The sequence below is a fragment of the Canis aureus genome, chromosome 21 (genome assembly GCF_053574225.1).
Source record: "Canis aureus isolate CA01 chromosome 21, VMU_Caureus_v.1.0, whole genome shotgun sequence".
Taxonomy (NCBI): Eukaryota; Metazoa; Chordata; class Mammalia; order Carnivora; family Canidae; genus Canis; species Canis aureus.
Window position 1 is genome coordinate 18,845,294 of NC_135631.1, and position 23,789 is coordinate 18,869,082.

General features: G+C 40.9%; 2 protein-coding genes across 3 annotated transcripts; both read left to right on the forward strand.

Annotated features, from left to right (window-relative positions):
• Nucleotides 1-9,829: 9,829 nt before the first annotated feature.
• Nucleotides 9,830-10,765, forward strand: LOC144293419 (olfactory receptor 4D9). Its single transcript, XM_077864504.1, has one exon. It carries the CDS (start codon nt 9,830-9,832, stop codon nt 10,763-10,765), a length of 936 nt encoding a protein of 311 aa, XP_077720630.1.
• A 6,173-nt stretch (nt 10,766-16,938) lies between these two features.
• Nucleotides 16,939-22,488, forward strand: LOC144292694 (olfactory receptor 4D9-like). Of its 2 annotated transcripts, XM_077863404.1 has the most exons (3): nt 16,939-17,189; nt 18,025-18,077; nt 20,116-22,488. In XM_077863404.1, exon 3 carries the CDS (start codon nt 20,144-20,146, stop codon nt 21,077-21,079), a length of 936 nt encoding a protein of 311 aa, XP_077719530.1. In that variant the 5' UTR covers nt 16,939-17,189; nt 18,025-18,077; nt 20,116-20,143; the 3' UTR covers nt 21,080-22,488. The 2 variants fall into 2 exon arrangements, with proteins under 2 accessions (XP_077719530.1, XP_077719531.1); XM_077863405.1 differs by lacking the exon at nt 18,025-18,077.
• Nucleotides 22,489-23,789: the final 1,301 nt, after the last annotated feature.

Genomic DNA, 23,789 nt, shown 5'->3' on the forward strand with positions numbered 1-23,789 from the left:
TGTAAGAATCTCCAACCACTTCATCACCAAGGACTCCTTCCATTATTTTTTCCATAGCGTCCTATTTATATTCTTGAATATATTGTCAATAAACCAAACATACTTAATAGATAACAATTTATTTTCCTATTTAAGTTAATAGATTACTAATAACTCAAGCTTCTGGTGAGCATGAAGTAACTAGTATTATAGGATTGAACTAATTGATGTAGTCCTATTCAAGGACAACTATATGGCAGGTAAAGAGATGAATTGTTTCTCAAGAGGAAGTTAATAAAACCTAGATATGAGTAATTTGCTCAATATCTTATATCAAGTGAATTGCAGAAATAAGTCTTCAGACACCTAATTTATTACTCTTCCTCCATATGTATGTAATGTGTTATATTACCAGAACTGTCCATACCAAACTGTAATCTTGCTCTAGAAAAGATCTTATGATCAGTGCTTCTGTAGCACACATATATGGATACATATGGCCTATCACAGATTAAGAGATTTTCCCAGCCTCGTTAAATTCCATACAAGCTCATGACCAATTTTGAGAACCTCAATAGTACATAATGGTTGTCCTCCTGGATTCCTATCAGTAATGAAGAATCTTAGGAAAATTTCCCCATATGGCCTAAAAGGGTTTATCTCATGCAGAACCAGACATGCCAGATTCACATCTTCAAGATAAATTTAGACAAAGGCAGAACCTCAGGGATCATGCTACATGAAGAGTAATCCATTTTCACTACTGAAGAACTGATTTTCCAGTCTCAGATTAGCTTCACCATTTAGGATTTAAATTCTTCCCACCAGAAAGGAAGAGAGGAAGTGTTAAAGAAGGGAAAATTCTAATCAGTCTGTTTTTCAATCTGTTGATATTTGGGAAGAGGTGGTACAGATTAGGGTTTTATCTGGGAAAACCTGGAAAAAAAAAGTTAAGTATAAAGTAAAGCACTGTGACCTGAATCCAAATCCTAATCTCTGCTATCCATTAGCTGTGTGATCTTGAGCAAATTATTTTATCTCTCTACAGGCTATAGTTCACCATACAAAATACTTACACCATGCATCTCATGGAGTCATTAATGAGGTTAAAAGGTATGTGTGAAACATACAATGCCCAGCAGATAGTAAACATTCAGTGGAATATGTTATTCTCAATGTCACCCTTACTGCTCTGCCTAACACACATTCAATCCCCCATTGGCCTGTTACATTCTTCTCTTACATGGCCCATATTCCTCCTTATTAGGGGGGAAAAAACCTAATGGGATAAAAAGCAAATGAATGTACATTGAATTCAAAGCATCTATCGTATTAAAATTTCTAGCTTTCTGTCATTAAAACATGACAATAGGTTTGCTTGCTATTTATACAGCTTAAAGAGATACCGTGCAGCTGATAAGCTATAGCACAGGAGGGTTTCCTATCAAAAGAAGATAATGAGTCAAAGACTCTAGCTTCGACAGTGAGATAATGAGTCAAAGACTCTAGCTTTGGGAATGAGATAAAGGAGCAGACCAAAAAGTCAGACTCAGTAAGATAGAAGAGAGCCCAAGGAGAGTTAGCCAAAGGATGTTGAATGTTGAGGACAAACTTTATTGGGCTTTTTAATTAATTTTTTTTATTTAAATTCAACTTGCCAACATATAGTATAACACCCAGTGCTCATCCCATCAAGTGCCCTCCTCAGTCCCCATCACCCAGTTACCCCATTCCCCTACCCACCTCCCCTTCCACAACCCTTTGTTCCCAGAGTTAGGAGTCTCTCATGATTTGTCTCCCTCTCTAATTTTTCCCACTCAGTTCCCCTCCTTTCCCTTATGATCCCTTTCACTATTTCTTATATTCCATGTATCAGTGAAAGCATATGAGGACAAACTTTAGTTATATCTATCATCAGATCTAGACTGGCCCCATAAGCATTCATGAACTAACTGGCTCAATTATTTGCCATTGCCTGTCACTTGATCAATCGTTCTAACTTTTTATAGTACTAACCTATCTCCTCTAGCATGAAAATTCTGAGAATAATTCATACTTGTCAAATCACCATTCATAGAGTCCTGCTACATTACTCAGGTAGCTTTGGTCTCAACAGTCCTTAGGCTTTTCTTTATGAAATTTGCTATAAAAGATACACGCCATAAGCCACTTTATAGTCCATTTCATGCAAATGTGTACTTTCCTTTTCTTCATATCTCTGATGACTCACTGAAATCAGATTGTTATCTCTATGTCAGAATTGGATGGCACCAAAGATACATGGGATCTGAATCATTGTATTGCAGAAGTATATTCCCAAAGGGCAAGAACCCAGAAACCTCTGCTCCTGACACCAGCTCAAACCAATTCTAAATGCACAATATAACCTGATTGATAATTTAAGGGAAGGGGAAAGCAATAGTACCTGATTCCACGAACATACATCATTTATCTAGATGACATCAAATCACAACTTGGACTGCATTTTCCCCCATTTAAATCAGTGTTTATTATTTTTTAAGTTTTGCTGCTAAGAACCATAGAAAACTGACTCTGGGCATATATATATAGCTTTCAAATTACCCTTTCTTGCATTGCTCCCTGAATCAAACACTTTAGTGATTTATCATCTCTAGGTACCCATCAACCAAATAATATAAAATAATGCTGAAGTAATTAAATTGATGAGAATCAAGAACTGTCAATGTGCTACCTCCCTAGGTTTTAAGTGAACTATGGATCTCAGAGATAGAGTAGATTAAGGTAATTGCATGGTGGGGAGCAGGGGGTGCCTGGCTGGCTCACTTGGAGGAGCATGTGACTCTTAATCTTGGGCTCACGAGTTTGAGCCCCACGTTGGGTATAGAGATTACTTAAAGATAAAACAGTTTTTAAAAAATAAAATAGGGATCCCTGGGTGGCGCAGCGGTTTGGCGCCTGCCTTTGGCCCAGGGCGTGATCGAATCCCATGTCGGGCTCCCGGTGCATGGGGCCTGCTTCTCCCTCTGCCTGTGTCTCTGCCTCTCTCTCTCTCTGTGACTATCATAAATAAATAAAAAAATTTAAAAAAAAAGACTAATTTAAAAAAAAATAAAATAAAATAAAAAATAAAATAAAAAATAAGTAATTGTATAGGGGCAACATACATATTGCATTAAACAGAAACTGCACAGATAAATCTACACTGTTCAGTCTCCTAGAGCTGCCCTATCAGTAGCCACAGGGCTTTGATTTTTCCATTGGTACTCTTTTACTTAAGTTTCATTTCCCAGCTGATTGCAAGTAGATTGATTTTGGTCAGGAGGAAGACTGCACAGTCCTTGGTGTGGTTGAACACAATGCTTTCTTGTTGAGTCAAAAAGGATAATGCACTATCTCACAGGCTTCCTCCAGAGGTCCTAAATGTGCGCTGGGACCTCTGCATTATGTGTGAAATGGGGGCAGAGAGGAGATGAGGGAGAGAGAAAGGAGAAGGGCTTGGTGACATTTTAATGACTCCCACAGGAACTCCACTGAATTGGCCACTTAGGTTCCATGTTCATAACCAACAATATTCCCTTTGCTCATTCCTATATTGGGTTTGTGGCTGAGGGACTAATCGACGGGGCCGAGAAACTGTAAGGCAAATTTGAAGAGTCAGTAGGATGTGATTCCCTGAGGCTGCGTTTTCCCATTTGAAGGAAGAAAATAACAAAATTGCTAATCCTGGGGTAGGCTTTCCATTAAACAGAGAATTTCCCCAGAACTTACTTCTTCTAAGATGCAGTTGGAGCCTCATAAGATCAATTTCCCACTTGGAGACTGAAGTCAGTTAGTGTTGGTATGTGTGAACTTCTGAAAACGAAAAGCTGTCAGTTTTGATTTTTCAGAAATTCTACAAGTATATAGAATGTTCCTATTGAAAGCAAAACTCTAGTGAAGCAAATAAAAGTGGTGGTTTTTTTCACTCTTAGGAAAAGGGGAAATAGAGTTTACAGAATACAAGAAGGTGAGTTGGCTTCAGGGATGTGTTGTACTGAGTGGGATATTGAGATTCAAGTGTTGAAGGTAGTCAAGAAGCTGTGACTATTCCAGGATATCCACATATCTCAGGAGGGTGACTACCTCGAAAAACATCATCAAGACAACAATTTCTGAATCCAGTGTACGTTTCCTAGCTGGGAATGAAAGTTTGGAGGCTTTGAGTAAGGTGTTTTAATGGCTAGCTTATCTACTCCCTCAGGTGCTAACAAATATGAATCATGCTTCTAAAACATTTAGGGATTCAATTAAGAGTAGAGGCTTTTCAATATTTGGGAAAGAGAAAACTATGATATGAGATATTTAACTCCATGTAGAGAATGGGGCAGCATTTGCTCAGTGGGAAGCCGGAGTACAAGGGTAAACTTCTGGCTTTAGGCTCTGTCCAACGTGTTTGATGACTTTGTTTCCTAAGGACGGTCTCCTTAGGGATGATTTCTAAGAAATTCTTGTGCTCTCTATCTTGACCTTGCAAAGACACATAAGATTGCATTTCTTTGTCCATTCCCCACCTACACTCTGTATTATGTATGTATTTCAACGCAATATGCATAATTCTATATTTTCTTTTTTTTTTAATTCTATATTTTCAAAGTATCCTTCTCACTTTTTTAAAATTTTTATTCATTTATGATAGTCACAGAGAAAGAGAGAGAGAGGCAGAGACACAGGCAGAGGGAGAAGCAGGCTCCATGCACCGGGAGCCCGATGTGGGATTCGATCCCGGGTCTCCAAGATTGCGCCCTGGGCCAAAGGCAGGCGCCAAACCGCTGCGCCACCCAGGGATCCCTCCTTCTCACTTTTTAAAAGATTTTTATTTATTTATTCATGAGAGACACGGAGAGAGAGAAGCAGAGACATAGGGAGAGGGAGAAGCAGACTCCCTGCAGGGAGCCCAATGCAAGATTCGATCTCAGGACCCCAGGATCACGACCTGAGCCAAAGGCAGACACTCAACTCCTGAACCACCCAGGTGATCTTATCCTTCCCAACTCTTTGTAAAAAGACAGCATCCATTGTAACCCACTAGATCCATTATTTCCAAGAGGAGTTTATATTTAAGGTAATGCTACTCAGACCTCATTTCTGCACCTTCCACTGGAGCATTTTGGACCAGAGCAGTGGATGCAGTTGATGCAGGTTCTTGGAGAGGGTGCCTCTGAAGCCTGCAAAGTCTGCTCTTTCAAACTCTGCTTTTTTTTACCTCAGTCACCCTGACATCCTCTCACAGGAGAGGATGTGCAATCTCCTAACACCCACATACTACTTTTGCTTGATTTGGAAAGATTATTTTTTCTTTGCAGCATTTTCTGGGTAGGGCTGATCAACACTGGGAAGAAAAATAGTTGTAGTAGTTAACAGCGTCAGTCTTTGCAATAAGACAAATCTTAGTTTGAGATGTGGCTCTACCAGCTGTGAGACCTTAAGCAAGTTACTTAGTCTTTCTGTGCCTCAGTTTCCTCATCTGTGAGATCAAGATAATATCTACTTCATGTGGATACTATAAGGTTTGGAAGAGATTAAATGAAGCAGTTGGTATAGCACATAAGAATCACTCCATAAATATTTGCTAAAAGCAAGCAAAAAACAAGCAGAGTAGAGTTCCGTTACTCTGCTCACATTTTCATAATGTGAATACCTTGAAAGTTGCATGGACCCCTACCACCACCCCATCCCCTGCCCACAGAGCCTGATACCCAAATGACTGCCTTTCCAATTGAGGATTATAGTTCATTTTGTACCTAGGAGTTTTTTTTTATATGAATGTCTATATTTACAACTGCATACAAATATAAATATATTGGTGTTTATAGGCAGATATGTGATACAATACTCTGAATTATTTTAAAATATTTTATTTATTTATTCTTGAGAGACACAGAAAGAGGCAGAGGGAGAAGGAGGCTCCATTCAGGGAACCTGATGTGGGACTCGATCCCAGATCTCCAGGTTCAGGCCCTGGGCTGAAGGCAGCACTAAACTGCTGAGCCACCCGGGCTGCTGACCCAATATTCTGAATTTTTTGTATATACACCTTAGCTCAAATCTCTAAGAAAAAAAGAATAATATCACTACAGGAGAGATTGCATTTTACATTTACGCCAAAATGCTGGGAAGAGGACTTTGAACCAATAGCAACATGAGCCACTCTCAGACAAGCCCCCACAGATGGACCTGGCGTGTGTAAGGAAGAAGCACTCACCTGAGGCTGGAGACACTGAGTAGCCATTGGCAGAATCAGCTTCCTCAGCTGCTTTCAGTTTCCAAAACAGACATATAATCTCACCGCCTCCTTAGAAGGAGCCTGCATATGAGGTAGGTCTTATTATCATCATGTTGCATTGTAATGGTGCAGGCTAAGAACTAACTCTAATACCCTGTGAATCTCACATATATTTGTCATAAGTCTGGTACTATTAATAAGTAACTTGCCAAAGGCCACACCAGCTAGGAAGTGGTAAAACCCAAACTGCATAAGTGTTCCAGATGATTCACCCATGAGTATCCCAAATGCAAGTGTGGGGCAATACTGTTCAGCTGAACTCTAGACAGGGTTTACAAACATTACATGCCCAAATGGGACAGGTTTTTGTGTACACCCCCCCATGATTTTTTTTGCCCCCCATGATTTCATACCCCTTCACTTTTCTTTCCACTGATTCCACAAGCTACAACAGTCTTACTGTGTTAACTGTAAACTTCTTAAAGAAAGGACCGATACTTGAGTTACTTTTCCCTCAAAAAGATCATCTCAAGGGTGCCTGGGTGGCTCACTTGATTAAGCATCTGACTCTTGGGACACCTGGTAGCTCAGTGGTTAAGCATCTATCTGCCTTTGGCTCAGGTCATGATTCTGGGGTCTCGGGATCGAGTCCCACATCAGGCTCCCTGCATGGAGCCTGCTTCTCCCTCTGCCTGTGTCTCTGCCTCTTTCCCTGTGTCTCTCATAAATAAATTAATTAAAATCTTTTTTTTAAAGCATCTAGGAATTTTTATTTCAGCTCAGGTCATGATCTCAGGGTCATAAGATTGAGCCCCAGTCAGGGTCCACACTGGTCATGGAGCCTGCTTAAGACTCTCCTTCTCCCTCTCCCTCTGCCCGTCCCTCCTACCTCATGTATATGCGCTCCTTCTCTAAAAAGAAATCATCTAAATGTAATCATAATGGTTAATTTTATGTGTCTACTTGACTGGCCACAGGGTGCCCAAATTAAACATTATTTCTGAGTGTATCTCTGAGAGTGTTTCCAGATGATATTAGTTTTTGAATCAATGGACTCAGTAGAGCAGATGAATTGCCCTTCCCAGTTAAGGTGGATGTCTTTCAATCTTTTGGGAGCCTGAACAGTTTGACAAAAGGTGGAGGAAGGAGAAATTTGTTCCTTTTCTCCTGCCTCCCTGCTTGAGTCAGAACATCTCATCTCATCATTTATACCATTGGTTCCCTGGTTTTCAGGCCATCAGACTAGGACTGAATCATGCCAACACTTTTCCTGGGTCTGCAGCTTACAGACCACAGATCATGGGACTTCTCAGCCTCCATAATAGTGTCAGCCAATTCTTCATAGTAATTGTCCTTTTATTTCTATATATCTAGGTACAATATGTGCTTTACATGTACATATTATATATATATATTTACATGTACATATTAATATATATATTTGTATGGATTAGGAGAATCCATACAAATGCTTTACATGTACATATTATATATATATTTACATGTACATATTAATATATATATATTTGTATGGATTAGGGGAATCCTAATACAGTCATGGAAATGGTAGATAAGGAAGAAAATGGATATGGTAAAGAAAAACAGGACAGGAGAGAGAAAGAAGAATGGGAGGGAGGGAGAAGACAAGAGCACAGAAAGTTCTTAGGCTTGTTGCAGTGATTTTTTGAGCAGATCTGAAATCTATTAACTTAGCATTCCAGTATCCAAAAGAAAGATTCTAGAGTGGCTTGCTGTCATCCATTAAAATATGTTTCTGCATTCCAGGTGGATGACACTCCACTCTGAAATGATTTCCCCACCTTCTAGCCATGGTGAGTACAGTGAGGGGGAATTCTTAGTTCTGGGATCCTGGAAACCTGAAGTCTCCTGCAATAATTATTCTGAACATTTATTCTTGTCATTTCATGTCATACTAAACCCCCAAGACAGGGAGACTGAGATGAATCAGAACAAATGATAATAGAATGGGGAGAGAGCTCTTATGTTTCAATGGAAGCAAAAAGGAGAGTACTACTACAGGGAGAGCTGTGGCCAGTTAAGGATTTTTTTCCTAAGATTAGAAGAGCAAAATAAAAAAGAAATGCAGAAATTAAAACCAGAATCAGAGAAAGAACTATAGGGCAGCCTGCATAACACAAGGATTTGAGAGGACCTAAAGTCCCTAAGGGAGAAAAAAGTAAAAGGCAACTCTCAGGTTGTAGCTAGTAAAGGCTTACAACTACAAAACTCTAAAAGTAACCATTATGAAAATGAGTAGTCCATTTAATGTCACTTTCAATGAAATTCATTCTTTAGGCACAAGATTAAAATGTTATAATCACCACATATTTATTATTTTTTTACATTTTATGGAAGTACCAATGTGCATACATACAAAAAATGCCCATGAGGGTACGGCTCAATGAATTTTCACACACGATGAATATGCTTTTAACAATCACCTTGATCAAGAAACAGAGAGAGCATCATCAACATCTCAAAAACCTCCCTCGTTTCCTTTAGTTTTGTATCTTTTTGTCCTTTGTATGAACAAAATAAGAGAGTGTGCACTCATTTGTGCCTGGATTATTTGGCTCAATGTTATAAACATAACGAGGTTCATTTATACTATTCCACATTCTGTAGATCATTCCTACTGAGGTACTGTGTGGATTTAACATGATTTATCTTTCCTACTGTTAATGGGCATTTGTGTCATTCTCCAGTTTGAAGCAATTACAAACGGAGCTGCTATGAACATTTAGGATATGTCTTGTGGTAGATGGGACACGTGTACAGATTTCCTAGGAGTGGAATAGATGTTCTTACATATATATCTCATTCCTGTGTGATACGTATACAGCATTAGCAGATATAACCCAATAGCAAAGTGGCTGGGCCAATTTCACACACCCTCCCACAGTGTGTGAGGGTTCCAGTTGTCCCACATCTTCACCATCTCTTGGTATTTCTCATCAACTTAGCCACATTCATGTGTATGTAGTAGTTTCTTCCTGTAATTTTAATTTGCATTTCCCTGATAACTAATGACATTGAATTGGTATTTGGATATTCTCTTTTGTGCAGTTTTGGTTCATGTCTTCGCCACTTTCTGATTCAGTTGTCATCTCTTTCTTTTACTGATTTGTAGTTTTTTATTTATTCTGGACATGAATATTTTTTCAGATATATATATTGTAAATACCTCATCCCATTTGTGAGTTATCTTTTAATTCTTGTGATGATATATTTTGTGAACAAAATTATTCATGTAGTTGAATTAATGTTTATTATTTATTATTTTAAGTGTCAGGTTGTATAGTGAAAGTACAATTGAATAAGTTCACAGAACTGTCACCTGTATTTCAGTGTCCACAGTGATAGAACCTATCTACTTGGATAACTGAGTCAAAAACCCAGATAATTTTTCACCTACCTGTGGCATGCTGAATTGCAGGCACAGCGCACACATAGAAAAAGAGCTTCCTCCCAAGGCAAACACCATAACTCAAGGCACGGAAAAGACAACAGTAGATTTTATAACACATTCTTTAACTGCTTTGTTATTTCTTCCAAAGATATACTTGAAAAAGAATCTGTGACCCAATGGATCAGGGAAATTATACGAAAGTGAAAGAATTTCTTTTCCTGGGTATTACTCAGTCTCGAGAGCTGAGCTTGGTCTTGTTTGTCTTCTTGTTTACGGTGTATATGACAACTCTGCTGGGAAACCTCCTCATCATGGTCACTGTGACCTTTGAGTCTCACCTTCATACCCCCATGTACTTCCTGCTCCGCAACCTCTCTGTCTTGGACATCTGCTTCTCCTCCATCACTGCTCCCAAGGTCCTAGTTGATCTTCTATCAAAAAGAAAAACCATCTCCTTCAATGGCTGTGTCACTCAAATGTTTTTCTTCCACCTTCTGGGAGGAGCAGATGTTTTTTCTCTCTCTGTGATGGCCTTTGATCGCTACGTGGCCATCTCAAGACCCCTTCACTATATGACAATCATGAGTAAGGAACGATGTACTAGCCTGGTGCTGGCCTCCTGGGTGGGGGGCTTTGTCCACTCCATCGTGCAGATTTCCCTGTTGCTTCCACTCCCCTTCTGTGGACCCAATGTTCTTGACACTTTCTACTGCGATGTCCCCCAGGTCCTCAAGCTCGCCTGTACAGACACCATCTCTCTGGAGATCCTGATGATTTCTAATAATGGATTAGTCAGTTGGCTTATTTTCTTCTTTCTCCTCATATCTTACACAGTCATTCTGATGATGCTGAGGTCTCATGCTGGGGAGGGAAGGAGGAAAGCCATCTCCACCTGCACCTCCCACATCACTGTGGTAACCTTACACTTTGTGCCCTGTATCTATGTCTATGCCCGGCCCTTTACTGCCCTCCCCACAGATAAAGCCATCTCTGTCACCTTCACGGTCATCTCCCCTTTGCTCAATCCTATGATCTACACCCTGAGGAACCAGGAAATGAAGTCAGCCATGAGGAGATTAAAGAAACGACTAGGGCATTCAGAAAGGATTTAAATTCTTTGAGAATGAAATAGCCCCAAAGAGGTAAATATAGCCATTAAATTTCACTTTCTCAAAATGGGAAGAGATCACTTTAATGCCAAAAACAAAGAGGCATCTACGGATGTCACAGAGTCCTTGAAGAAGTTGGTTCTGTAATATAGTATGTGCTAAGGACCTATAGGTGACACTGCTCTAAGGTGAAGCTCATTAATCACTTCCATTACTTACTTTCAATTATTCATTCTGCAAATATTTTATAGAGCATGCATTATATGCCTGACAGTGCTAGGATTCAGATTGCTGCAAAAAGATTAAATACAGTCACTTCCCTAGAGCCATACCCCAAAATGTTCTAATAACGATATGAGCAAAGTGCTGTGGAAATATGGTAGGCACTTTACCTAAGAGCTTCAAAAGGCACTTTACAGTGAGTAGATCTTTTCAAGGGGAAAAGACAGAAAAAAAAAAAAAGAACAATGAAAGAAACCAGTATTACAAATGGAGAGAATGGTGTAAGAACATGCCACGTTGCACAAGTGCAATGGTGAGCTCAATGTAGCCATGAAGTAGCACACTCATGGACTGAATACCACCAGTTAACATTTATAAGGAAAGTCAGGAAAGCAGAACTCCATTTGTGGCCTCTTAAGAAATTCAAATCCATGATTTCTATTGGGAAGAGAAAATCTTCAAATCACTTTGAGGCCATTGTTTCCCCCTAGACAGAAGGAGGTAATGTGGTGAGTGGGAGCGTTCATCAAGAAATAACAGATGGGTAAAGGCTGTAGACAGCTCACCTGGATCTGTGCAAGGCTTAAGCAAATAGAGATGCTAAGCACTCCCCTGGGAGAAAAACTGACTCCTCATTGCATAGTAGGATTATCCCAATCACAGATGAGTCAGCCCCAAATTCTTCATTGTATCTGCATATATGGACCCCACAACTCTTTAACACTTTCCACTCTGTCCATTAAAAGGTAAAGGAAGGGTCATAAAAAGCATGAAGGTTTAATCATTGGATTTGGGAATTTGCTAGTCTTTGCAGTGAAAGGGATGAGAATGATACTAGGAGGTTTACCTAGCAATCCAACTGATGTTTTGCTGGTATCTATTGATTTTATTAGACTGTGTTTCTCTTCATGATAAAGCTCAAGCCACAGAAGCTGGCACTCATCTGTTAATCAAAGTAGATCAAACACTGTGACAAAAACATCTAAAACCAAAGAACTTAATGAGCAGATTAAAAATTTATTTCCTGCTTGTAGCATGGGCCAATGCTGGTCTTTAGAAAGGGCTATTCCATGCAGGTTTCTTCCACCTTTAGGTCCACCTTTTTCAAGGTCCTTAGAATCTCTCCATTCATCCAGCAAATGGAGAAAGGAAGAGAGGATTAAGAATCATGGAGATGGGGCTGCATCTGGGTGGCTCAGTTGGTTGAGTGTCTGACTCTTGGTTTCAGCTGGGGTTGTGATCTCAGAGTCATGAGATTGAGCCCCACTCAGGGCTTCATGCTCAGCAGGGATTCTGCTTCCCCTCCCTCTCTCTCCCTCTGCCCTTCCCCCTACTCATGCACGTGTGTGATCTCTCTCTCTCTCTCAAATAAATAAATAAATATTTTTTTTTAAAAATTTAGAGAATGATGGGGAGAGGGGAAGGGCCATTATTGGCCAATCCTGGAAGTGGTATGTTCCACTTCTGATCACATTCCATTGGCCAGCCCTTGTTCATATAATCCCAATTTATTGCAAGGGAATCTGGAAAATGTAATCTACTTCTATTCCCAGAAAGAAAAGGAGAACATGAAAAATTGTGAACTCTAATGATCTCTTCTACATCTATGGTTCGTTGCTAAGAAATCACAACTGGATGAGATTACAAAGACTAAGACTTTGTCTCTAAAGGATTCTCTTAATGTATAGATGTGCTGGAAATACTGCTGGACCCTTGGAATGCACAGAAAACTAAACTGAAATGGAAGAAATTTGTGGAAAGGAAATTTAAAGGAAGGGGAAGGTGATCAAGGTAATCGTGGGAGTTAGAGTGACAGTAAACTGGAAGGTCAGATCCCAAAAGATAAAACGCTGGAGTAAAGTGCCCAAAAAAGATTGGCCTGGTAGACACCCTTTATAGAAGACAACCCTCACTTACCCCTGTAGTTGCCATCGGATAATTGTAAACAACTTTTATTAATCCAGAAGCTCCTACAGAGATGAGTATCTTTTTTCTTTGTTGATTGTCCTTTCCTATATTCTGTTCTATTCCCACCACTCAAAATATGTTCTGAATCATTTTCCAATATTAGACATATTTCCCCAAGCATTAAAATAAAGGCATAAATTTGTCTTTGGCTAGATCCATCTGCAGACCAAGTGACCATTTACTACCTGGCTCCATCTTTGCTTTGGTATCATTGTTCTCCAGATTTTAGGTACTTTTCACAATGACACCTTTTTTTTCCTACCTCTATATTGATTCTACCTTGAGCAAAACCTTTGACTGGGTGGAATTTCAGGTAACCAAATATGTTTACAATCAGAGTTTGTGTTCCCAGATGACAACAACCCAGCAAAAGGTGCCCATGAAGCTGCCTCGGACTGCTTACACATGCAAAACAACCCGATCACACACAGTGAGGAAAAGTATTTGAATTCAAGAAAACAGCATTAAATTTATTTCCTTGCAATATGACATTACATAATTACTAGGATTAATCTATATTTTTCTCCAGGTAGAGACATGTCCTTAGGTAACTATTACATATAAACTGATTCTATCTTATCTTACGCAGGTCATGTATATTTGGTCCTACCACCTGTGACTTTTTTCTATATAAGGAAGGTTGATTTTAAATTTCCACAGTATTTTTTAAACAAATAAACATATCTATATATACAAACCAGCTGGTTTAGGAGTGATCCTGCCATTGTGGACTTCTTTGAGAAACTCAAACTCTTTCAAGTTTGGAAGAGTTGTCAACATAGCTCTTATTCAATAAAGAAGACTATTAGTTCAGTACTGTGTTAGTAATCTATTACTCCAAAATTTAGTGGCTTAAAACAACATATTTGTGTATGTTGGGAACCAGGCATGGCTTAACTAAGTCTTCTGCTTCAGGGTCTCTCACAAGATGACAATCAATGTGTCAGCTGAGAGCTGTTGTCTCATCTCAAGGCTCAACTAGGGAAGGATCTGCTTCCAACTTCATTCACATGATTGCTGGCCAGAACCATGAGCTATTGGACTGAGGGCTTCAGTTTCCTACTGGCTGCTGCTGGAGGCCACCCTCAGGTCCTTGCCATGTGAACCTCTCCAGCATGGCAGCTTCCTTCATCAGAGTGAGAAATCAAGGCAAAAGAATGTGCAGCAAAATAGAAGTCAGTCTTTTATAGCCTAATCTTGGAAGTGACATCCTATCACATTTGCTGTACTCTATTCATTAGAAGCAAGTCACTAAATTCAGTCCACACACAAAAGGAGGGGATTGCACAGGAGCATGAATATCAGGTCCAGGACTGGCAAGTTCTAGAAGTAAATTATGAACAATTATTGCAAATTATGAAAGAAACCTAAAATTAATTTGTTCAGAGAAAGCTACAAAGGACAAAAAAAAAAGGGTAGTAAGAAATGTCCAAGGCAATTCAGATGTATTGGGCCCTTATGACAAGCAGAATAATAGTGCCAGAGACAGCAAGAGAATTATTTATTAATAATAATGATCAAAAATAATAATAATAATAGTAATGATCAGATCAAAATATCAGACTAGATCAACTTTTTTATTTGCTTTAAAATTTTAAGTATTTAAGTAATCTTTATACCAATGCAAGGCTCAAACTCATGACCCCAAGATCAAGAATTGCATGCTCCTCTGACTGAGCCAACCAGGCACACCTCGGATCAACTTTTTTAAAAGATTTTATTTTTAAGTAATCCCTACACCCAACATGAGGCTTTAACTCACAACCCCAAGATCAAGAGTCACATGCTTTACCAACTGAACCAGCCAGGACCTGCTACTATAGACATTTTAAGTTGGAGGTATGCAATAGTCAAGTGAGACCATCCTTAGATCTGTGGTGACAGACAAGGTTTCAAAAATGATACAGGGAACGAGATGAGGAGCAACCTGCAACTCTCCGCTTTCAGGACCTGGAATCATAGGAATCATAGGGCCTGGAACATGGTAGACGCTCAAAAAATACTTTGCAATTGGATATTTAATGAATGATAGTACCAACATATCTTCTATCTGCTTATATTCCCTCTTGGTATGAGAAGTTTGGTGGGAAACAAGGAGAAAATGCATTTCCCAAACTTTATGATGATTCTGATGATGCATATCAATAGGGCAACAAGCAAACCATCTGCCTAGAAAGAAAAAATTGGAATGGTCTGAAAACACTCTACCGGGAGTTCTGTTCATTTTCCCTGAGTTCCTACATCTTAAAGAGGAAGACTCCTGTTTGTCCCCTATGAGCCCTTCAGGCAAAGATATTTGGGCTCTAAGCCCAAGGTCTAGGAGGATTCACCTCCTCTCCTACATTAGGAAAACTACAAAGCCAAAGTGTGTGTGTTTGCACACATCCTCCACTGCATGACTTCTTAATAACACTCAAGGGAGCTTCATCCCAAAAGGAAAGTCTGGCTACTCGAGTGAGCAGTCACAGCCAAAAATAATTCCCTTCGGTGAGCTTCTATGGGTCTGAGGCTGGGAGGAGACTGGTATTCATGTCAGGGACACCACAGAGCAGCGTGATAGGACTGTGGTGGGAAGATGCGGAGGCAATTCTTGGAACTGCCTTTTGCCTCTGACAGTAGGAAAGAAACTGACCCAACCCATCCCATGCACGTCTGCCTTAAAGGAGAATATTCCTTGATAACCAGTGTCTCCTAAGGTCAGTATATGCAACCAAATGGCCAGCTCTACTTCTCAGGTAGGTACTTGAGTTTGGGACCTTTAATGAGGTAATTCTGTTATGAGGGCTCTTTGGTGTGTGCTCATATATCTGACTGTGAGTCTGTGCATGTGTGCCCGTGCACAGCCAATTTTGAAACATCACCATGAATTACAGAAGTGTTCTGAATACTGATAATTATGTATATGAAAGCTACAAGTCATGCTAAGAAGGAGAACTCATTCTTCAACATTAGGAAGGTGACTTGAAGAGTATACCGGGAAATCAGCTTGCAAAGAGATGGGGTGACACCCGCATGCTGGGTGGTTAGGCTGGGGTTTCCCTCAGCTGAGGATTCTGTGAAGCTCAACAAGCCTGTCTACCCAGACATGTTTCTGAAGAAGTGCTCAGGAGTTTGAGTTTGTTCTGGCCAGAAACAAAACCAAAAGCCAACTCATAAACGATACTTGTCTGTTTTCTTTCTTCTTTTTTGTTCCAAACAGACATGTTGATACACAAGGACTCTCTTTTAACCTCCGTGTTTTACTTTCCTAGTTGCACATCCCTTTTGTGCCCAGAAGAGCACCATTTTGGGTCTTTCTTGGTGGTCTGGGTGACTTGGTCATATTTGTGACTAATTTCTGCATAGAATCCCATCCACGTGAGTTTCAAAGCCCATTCTCTCGACCCCTATGACAAATGGCCCCTGGGCATTCTTGATGCCAACCATTTTTCTTACCATCACCCATCACCTTATAGTTAAATATCAAGAAACAACCTGAGGTTTATTGAGATTTGACTGCTGGTAGGCAATGAGCAGTACCCAGGCTTGACTAGTCATAAGGCAATTGAGGCAATATTATTTAGAAATATTAGAAATCGCCCACATCAATGGGTCCCCTTAATATTGCTCTGTGCCATGCAGACCTCGCCTACTTTCAAAAGGACTGAAGGCAACAAATGCTCCCATTTCACTGATGAAAAGACTGACCTTCCGGGGGTTTGCTGTCTTCAAAGATTCCACCATCTCTCTGTGAAGGCACCAGAGCTCCTGCCCCCCCCAAGCTGGCATCTTTCCTCTGCATCATAGTGCTTCCTGCCACCATTCAAAATACAAACAAAACAAAATCCTCCGTGCATTATCTAACACACTGCATTCGTTCTGATCATTTTATCTTAAAAAAATTTTTTTTGATCTTTACTCAGAAGGAAATGTCTGACCCCTTTAAAAATGAAAAAGGTTTGAAGGCAATGAAACTGTCTGAGAGTGATGGATGGGGCCACAGATCAGTGGCAGGAAGCCTAGACCATTAACTTCTGTGGCTTGGGCTTCAAAGGAAAGAGAAGGCGAAGCTGGTGAGGAGGACGTTCTGTTGCAATGAGAAAATGGGGGAGCAAGTACAGAGCGGTCAGAGGGCCCTGCAGAGCCTGGCAGGCCCGCGCTGGCTTCCAGTGAGGACCCAACACGGAAGGAGGGAGTGCCAGTGACACGAAACGGTATCTGTCCCGACATTCCTTCCACTGGGAACAAGGACTGTCCAGTAAGTACTGGCAGCGGGGAAGGGGAGTTGCATCCTGATTTTAACAGAGAGGACCGGGCCCTGAGCAGAGGAGAGTATCCCAGGAGATGGCAAGAGGGCTGGTCAGCGTCACAGAGACCAGGCCTGCTCTGGTCGCTGCTGGCCGGCCATCAGGGAAGTCAGGCTTCGGGGGACCTCGCACACAGACAGAGAGACAGAGGCCGTCCTGCCCGGTGATTACGTTCAGGGGAACAGTTCTCAGGAAAAACTACATTCAGAAAAACTGCATTGCAAGAAATCCATGTGCAAGCCCTTTTTAGTAAGTGCACCGAGAAAGGGCGCTCAGGGGCCTAGGGCATGTGTGCCCTGCAGCACAGCAAATGCTCCTGGCAGCTCTGGGCTCCCAGGCTGGCATCTTAAGGGGGGGCTGGGGCCATCCTAGGGACACGTTCCTCTGCTCCCGGGGCCCTGATAGACATGGGTCCTGTCTCAGTGCAGAGCTCTGGGCAGAGTCGTTCTGCACCAAGAGTTCCACGGCTCTCTAGGGCACGGGAGGCTTTTGGGGGGCAGATGAAATGTTCCTTATCCTGATTGTAGGGGTGGCTTCTAGGTCTGTGTATACGTCAAAAGGCATCACCTTGTGCCCTTAAATGTATGCACCTTATCACATGCAAGTTACACTGTAACAAACCTGATTTTCTTTTTCCTTTTAAGAGAAAGAGCTTTTTTTTTGTTTTTAAGAGAAAGAGTTGCAAAGGGAGATTTTATTGTAAACGGTTGATAAAATCGCAAAAGCCAGATGCCTGTCACCAACCACCCAAAGCAGTACTTATTGTAGATGTTCTCTTTACAACAGGCTGGGAAGCAAGAGGAAAGCATTGAATTCGGATTTACAGAAAGTGAAGCTTGGTAATAAAAGATTTTCCAAAAATGTGTTTCTTTACAAAATGTAAATGTTCTCAAGTTTGATCTGCTTTTTAAGAAACTAATGGATTTTAGTTCTTAGAGCAGTTTAGGTTTACAGAAACATTAAACAGGAAAGTACAGAGAGCTCCGCACATTCCCTATTCCCACCAGTTTCTCCATTATTAACACTTTGCATGCGTGTGTGCCACATTCATCAACAACGGAGGGACCAAGCTGGATACGTTTATTAACTAAAGTCCTTAGTATGCATCAGTGTTCAGTCTGAGTGTTGTGCATTCTGTAGATTGGACAAATGCATAATGCCACGTATCCATGATTTTTAAAATCCCCAAATATCCCCTATGCCTCCCCTTCTCACCCCTCCCTACCTGCACACCCCAGCCCCTGGCAACCACTAATCTTTCTACTACAATTTGGCCTTTTCCAGAATGACATAGAGTTGGAGTCATACAGTGTGTACCTTTTCAGATGACCTTCTTTCACTTACCAATATGCATTTAAGGACCCTCTTTGTATTCTCATCAGGGCCTCGATAGCTCATTTCTTTTTATAACTGAATAATATTCCATTGTATGGAATGTATCTGCTTTTTATATGCTACATTTGATCATTGTTGCAATTATTTCAAAAAACTCTTATAGGAAAAGTGTAACAGCATCTCCCAGATAATGTTATAGAAAAGACTGGCCCTGCAAAATGCCAGGAGCTTCTATATGAGGGAACATGTAGTCTGTGGGGACTCAGATTTAAGAATGAAACCAGTCCATTCAAACTTCACAACCTTATGACACAAACATGATTGTACCCACTTCTACTGATGAGACACAAGCTCAGAGTCATCTACTAATTGAGCCACTTGCTCAATTAATACTGAATTTATATTCAAATTCAGATCTACTGGTTCCAAAACCTGTGCTTTTTGCACAAAACTGAAACCTCTACAAATAGTGAGATGAGGGGAAGTGTCATCCAAATATAGGTGATGCGAAGGGAGGGAGCCCAAGAAAAGACAGCCATTTGTCTGGTGTGCTGGACGATGAAGTGTTTGCCAAGAGCATCACCCAGAGCAGGGACGATAGCTACCACTTGCCAAGTCCCATGGACAAAAGAGAATAAGACACCAAAGAGAAGAAAAACTGAGAACAAAAGCAGCATATGCTCAAATTGTGTTAGCTACTGCAACACAATTTGCAGTTTGTCCTTGGGGGTGGGGGGCACACAGGAAACTGCTTTTTCTGACCTTACCTCAGTGCTCATCATCGAGTACCATGAAATTTTGCACAGACTATGCCCAACAGATTGTCTGCTGTGGAAGATGATGAGAGAAGCCTCTCTAAGCTTCCATGAGAGCCACAGGCTGTGTTTTATACCTCTCCCCTGTGTGTTTCCCACTTCCTGATGATTAGATACAGGAGTATTTGTTGCAAAACAAAACTATTCTCCTCACTTTTCAGACCATCTAGTGACTTTTCAAGAGGGGATATAGAATATGTAAAATTATGCAAGTGTAAAAAAATATTTTTATTTAAATTTAATTAGCCAACATTAAGTACACACTTAGTTTCAGATGTAGTGTTCAATGATTTATCAGTTGCATAGGACTCCCAGTGCTCATCACATCACGTGCCCCCCTTAATGCCCATCACCCAGTTACCCCACCCACCCCCACTTCCTCTCCTTCAACCCTCAATTTGTTTCCTAGAGTTAAGAGTCTCTCATAGTTTTTCTCCCTCTCTGATGACTTTCCATTCCGTTTTACTTCCCTTCCCTTATGATCCTCTAAGAATTTAATAGCATACTGATTTAGGTGCTTCGATTAAGCATCCATTGGAAACCCATTCTTTGGTTTGCTCTAGAAGAACTCAAAAAACACCACTACTGGAGATAACTCACTGAATTGCAGGCATCTCTCCCCAAAAGGAAAATAATTGTAAAAATAACCGCCGAGACACTCCAGTCCTATAACTCAGGTTCCTTTTGTTTTTAATGATATACTTTCTATCTTCGATTTTCTCCCCAGGTAGTTGAAGGAGAAAACACATGACACAATGGAGCAGGGAAATTATACCAGAGTGAAAGAATTTATTTTTCAAGGACTTACCCAGTCTCGAGAGCTGAGCTTGGTCTTATTTCTTTTTTTATTTTTGGTGTACACATCAACTGTGATGGGAAACCTCCTCATCATGGTCACTGTGACCTGTGAGTCCCGCCTTCATACCCCCATGTACTTCCTGCTCCGCAACCTCTCAGTCTTGGACATCTGCTTCTCCTCCATCACTGCTCCCAAGGTCCTTGTGGACCTTCTGTCAAGGACAAAGACCATCTCCTTCAATGGTTGCATCACTCAGATGTTCTTCTTCCACCTTCTCGGTGGGGCAGACATTTTTTCTCTCTCTGTGATGGCCTTTGACCGCTACATGGCCATCTCCAAGCCCTTGCACTACGTGACCATCATGAGTAGGGGGCGATGCACTGCCCTCATTGTGGCCTCCTGGGTGGGGGGCTTTGTTCACTCCATCGTGCAGATTTCCCTGTTGCTGCCCCTCCCCTTCTGTGGGCCTAATGTTGTTGATGGCTTCTACTGCGATGTCCCCCAGGTCCTCAAACTTGCCTGCACTGACACCTTGGTTCTTGAGGTCTTAATGATTTCCAATAATGGCTTAATCTCTACACTATGGTTTGTCTTCCTCCTTGTGTCCTACACAGTCATTCTGACGATGCTGAGGTCTCATGCTGGGGAGGGCAGGAGGAAAGCCATCTCCACCTGCACTTCCCACATCACTGTGGTGACCCTTCACTTTGTGCCCTGTATCTATGTCTATGCCCGGCCCTTCACTGCCCTCCCCATGGACAGAGCTGTCTCCATCACCTTCACAGTCATCATCCCTGTTCTGAACCCCATGATCTACACCCTGAGGAACCAGGAGATGAAGTCAGCCATGAGGAGACTTAAGAGAAGACTTAGACCTTCTAAAAAAGAATAGATACTATGAAGTCCAGACTGAAAGTCAGAACTGAAAAGTATTTTCTCAACACAGAGTAGAAGACCCCGATCCATAGGCCATCTTAGCCAAAGTTCTCCCTTTGTCCTACAGCAGTGTCCCCGAAAAGGGTGGCAGTCCAAAACAATCTTCTCTGAAAGGTTTTCTCTGGAGAGATTGTTGACCACTAAGGGTCTTGGATCCATAAATTGTTAGCTCTTAATGAGACTCCAAAGCTTACATGGCCCAAACACCTCAGGTGAGGTTTACAGGTGAGGAAATAAGGCCTGAGAGAAAGTTACCTCTCAGTTCTTGAGTTGTGGTTGTTGTTGCCTAATCAGTAATTAGTAAAATGATATACAGGGAGCAGGAGTCCAGGCTGGAAAGCCCAGCCACCCCTCCCTTTGAGGAAATCATTTTCCATTGTGAACCGTGGAGGATCCAGGTTGCATCTTTCTAGGGAAGCCTCTGAGTTTCCTTTGCAGGAGCTGAGGTAAGTTCCATGTTTTATCTCAGGCTCTGAGATATCTGAGCCTCAGTTAAGTGCATGTTTTACTACTCCTGCTGCCTCATTCTGGATTTGATAGGGTTTGAAACAAGCTCATCCACAAAAATTTCTCCTCTATTGTAGTATTACGAAAGGTGCTTGCTTGTCTTTATCTGACCAATGAGTAGATACCTTAAAGCTTCAGGCCCCTCTAAGAATTTCAACATCATTTTTCAGCCATTCATTCCCAGCCACTCTTCCAGAGGAAGGAACCCTATCCTGTATGCATTGCTAGAATGTGCCTGACTCAAGTCCACAGGGAGCAAAGGCTGAAGAATAAATGGACTTTTCATCATCTAGACCTCCTCTTTAAGAGAATAGAATGCAATATTATATTTGAGTTGGTCTCCTGGCAACCTATTAATTTGTCAAGCAAATAGATGAAATTGGTAGTCAACTAAAATTTGGATTGCATTTGGATCCCAATCTTTTCTCCCATGCAATCTCTGACGGATGCATGAAATAAGAGAAGCAAAGAGTCACTTACATAGCCTGATTCTAAGAAAAACACAAGCAAGGGAAACCTGCTCCAAAATATAGCCCATCCCAAATATCTCTATCACCACTTCATAGTCCTCCCTTGATGCTGGCCCAAAATCCCTGCCCAAAATCTCACTTATTTCATAAGTGAGACACAGTTCATGAGAGACAAGCTAGATAGAACACCACAACTTCAGAAGTTAGATATATATCTGGAGGGCTGTGGCAATCTGCTGGTGGTGATGGTGGAGAGGGAGCAGCTCTGAGCCTATTCTCAGTGGTATCTCTATGGACTAGTCAAAGGCACCAGGTGTCCTCCTAGAATAAAGGAGATGTAGAACAGGAAAGCTGCGTTCGGTGCATGTGAGGAGGTGAGTCCAAGCCCAAGGTGGAAGGATGGAACATTTCAGCACAACACAGCAAGGCGGACACGATGAACAAAATTCACATTCATTTATACCAGATCCTCGATGCATGGTGCTTTATTAAAGTGTGAAGACTTGGAAAATCTTTTGAAAATTTGCATTTGCTTCTTTGGGGTGGTTGTGACTTCCTGCCTAGAAGTAAAATCATTCACCTCACTTTTGACTTCAGCTTTGACTTTGGTATCTAATCACTGACACAACAGAAACGGCAAGAACAGTTCAAACTTCCCTTTGAACCAGAATACAGAATCACATTGTGCCCGAAGTCATATGTTCTTATCTACTCTGGATAAGAACATATGACTTCCTTACAAAGCATTTTTCAAAACTTTTATTTAAGTATGGTGGATATACAATGGTATAATAGTTTCAGGGGCACCAACTAGTGATTCTACAATTCTGTACATCAAGCAATGCTCACCACAAGAAGCGTCCTCACCATCTGTCACCATACAAAGTTACTACAGTATTAGTGCCTCTATGCCTTACTCTATACTTTTCATCTCGGTGACGTATTCACTCTATAACTGGAAGCTTGCTCATCCTCCTCCCCGCCCTTACAAATCATTTTTATTACAAAAAAGAAATAATTTTCTTAAAAATTAAACTTTCCCTTCCTTGTATATTTTTTTTAGCATTTAGTCTTTACCTTCCAGAGGCAAATAATGAATTGAGGATTCACAAGACAAAAAAAAAAAAAAAACAAAAACAATACGTATATGTGTGTATGTCCTGTATGTACACATATGTGTGTTTACATATAGACTGTTTAGTGCAAGAAAACAACATATAGCATGTTGTTAATGTTAAAACACACACACACTTTTAAGAGACTATTAATTGATTGTAGTGTTCTCAAGACTATGGTACTTTTTTTTTTTTAAAGATTCATTTATTTATTTAAATAATCGCTACCCCCAACGTAAGGCTCATACTCACAACCTGGAAATCAAGAGCCATATGCTCTTCTGACTGAGCCAGTCAGCATCCAAAGACTATGATACTTTAGGGACACCCAGGGGGCTCAGCTGGTTAAGTGTCCAACTCTTGATTTAGGCTCAGGTCATGACCTCAGGGTTTTGAGATCAAGCCCCACATCCGGCTCCATACTGAGCACAGTTTCTGCTTGATATTCTCTCTCTCCCTCTCCCTCTGCCCCACTCCTGCATACTCTCTAAACAAACAAATAAATAAATAAAATCTTTTTTTAAGGATTTTTTTTAACTCAAGTTTTTTTTTTTTTTTTTTTATTCATGAGAGA

Coding starts and splice junctions, on each gene's coding strand:
- LOC144293419 (XM_077864504.1), top strand. CDS start 9,830: ATGGATCAGGGAAATTATACGAAAGTGAAAGAATTTCTTTTCCTGGGT.
- LOC144292694 (XM_077863404.1), top strand. CDS start 20,144: ATGGAGCAGGGAAATTATACCAGAGTGAAAGAATTTATTTTTCAAGGA.